Source organism: Aptenodytes forsteri, unplaced genomic scaffold (genome assembly GCF_000699145.1).
Source record: "Aptenodytes forsteri isolate BGI_AS27 unplaced genomic scaffold, ASM69914v1 Scaffold126, whole genome shotgun sequence".
Taxonomy (NCBI): domain Eukaryota; kingdom Metazoa; phylum Chordata; class Aves; order Sphenisciformes; family Spheniscidae; genus Aptenodytes; species Aptenodytes forsteri.
In genome coordinates, this window is record NW_008794599.1 from 1,936,958 (window position 1) to 1,937,899 (window position 942).

A 942-nucleotide genomic window follows, 5' to 3' on the forward strand; every position below is an offset into this window, starting at 1 on the left:
GACTCACGAGACTTGTTGATCATTTTTATCAGCAGGAGAGGCATCAGGCGAGGGCCGGAGCTCTCATCGCGGCTGCCGCCGGTCACCTGGAGTGGGGAAAGAGGGAAAGGCATCGGATGAGGTCAAAACCCCTCAGAGCCATCCCCGAAAACCCCGTCCGAGGCATCGCCTCCCACCTGCCCCATCCGCACCTGCGGACGAGAGGGTGCGAGGGTTCCCCAAGGGATTGATTTCGATTGAAATGCACGTTTGTTTCTCTGCCCCACAGCCACCAAAGGTTTGATTTATACAGAGTTTATAGAAGCCAGGCAAGCAGCCGTGGTTCCCAAGGAGCCTCGGCCGTACAGGTTAAACGCCGAAATTCCAAAGGGAAAAAAAAAAAAATGAATTGGAAGAGGAAAAACGAGCCCCCGGTGTGGTTTCAACCACAAAACCCCGAAGCGCCCAAATCGATGCCCCGTGGCGATGACTTGGCAGGAGATCTTAAGCCCAGCCCCGGCGCAAGCATCTGACCAGCACCAGCAACCGCAGGTACGAAGCCAAACGTGCCGCCACCGCCACCGAGCCAGGCAGAAAGGACAGGAGCAGCCACGTGGGGTCAAGGCAAAGAGCATCACGTACTTGGGGAACCTCCGACACCTTCAATTCAACCATCCCGGCCCGGCGACAGGGGGATGCCGCAAGCTTAATGCGCGCGCAAACGCCAGTCGGGGAAGCAGGGCGACTTTTTTCGTCCTCCGAAACTTCTCGCTCCTGGAACAAGGCAGCAAAGAGCCGTGGTCGGAGGCACCCCGGGACCAGCTCAACCCCATCCTGTCACGACAGGGCAAGGATGGAAAATTAACTTACCAGCTGGAAGGACCTGGGGGTGCTGGTCGACAGCCGGCTGAACATGAGCCGGCAGTGTGCCCAGGCGGCCAAGAAGGCCAATGGCATCCTGGC

At 58.4% G+C, this 942-nt stretch overlaps 1 protein-coding gene across 1 annotated transcript in view; it reads right to left on the reverse strand.

The window, feature by feature from the left end:
• Nucleotides 1-66, reverse strand: part of ST3GAL4 (ST3 beta-galactoside alpha-2,3-sialyltransferase 4) — a 5,662-nt gene extending 5,596 nt beyond the window's left edge. Inside the window, exon 1 of the mRNA XM_009273009.1 lies at nt 8-66. Coding sequence (XP_009271284.1) covers nt 8-44 — 37 coding nt within the window. The 5' untranslated portion in view covers nt 45-66. The remainder of the gene's footprint in view (nt 1-7) is intronic.
• Nucleotides 67-942: the final 876 nt, after the last annotated feature.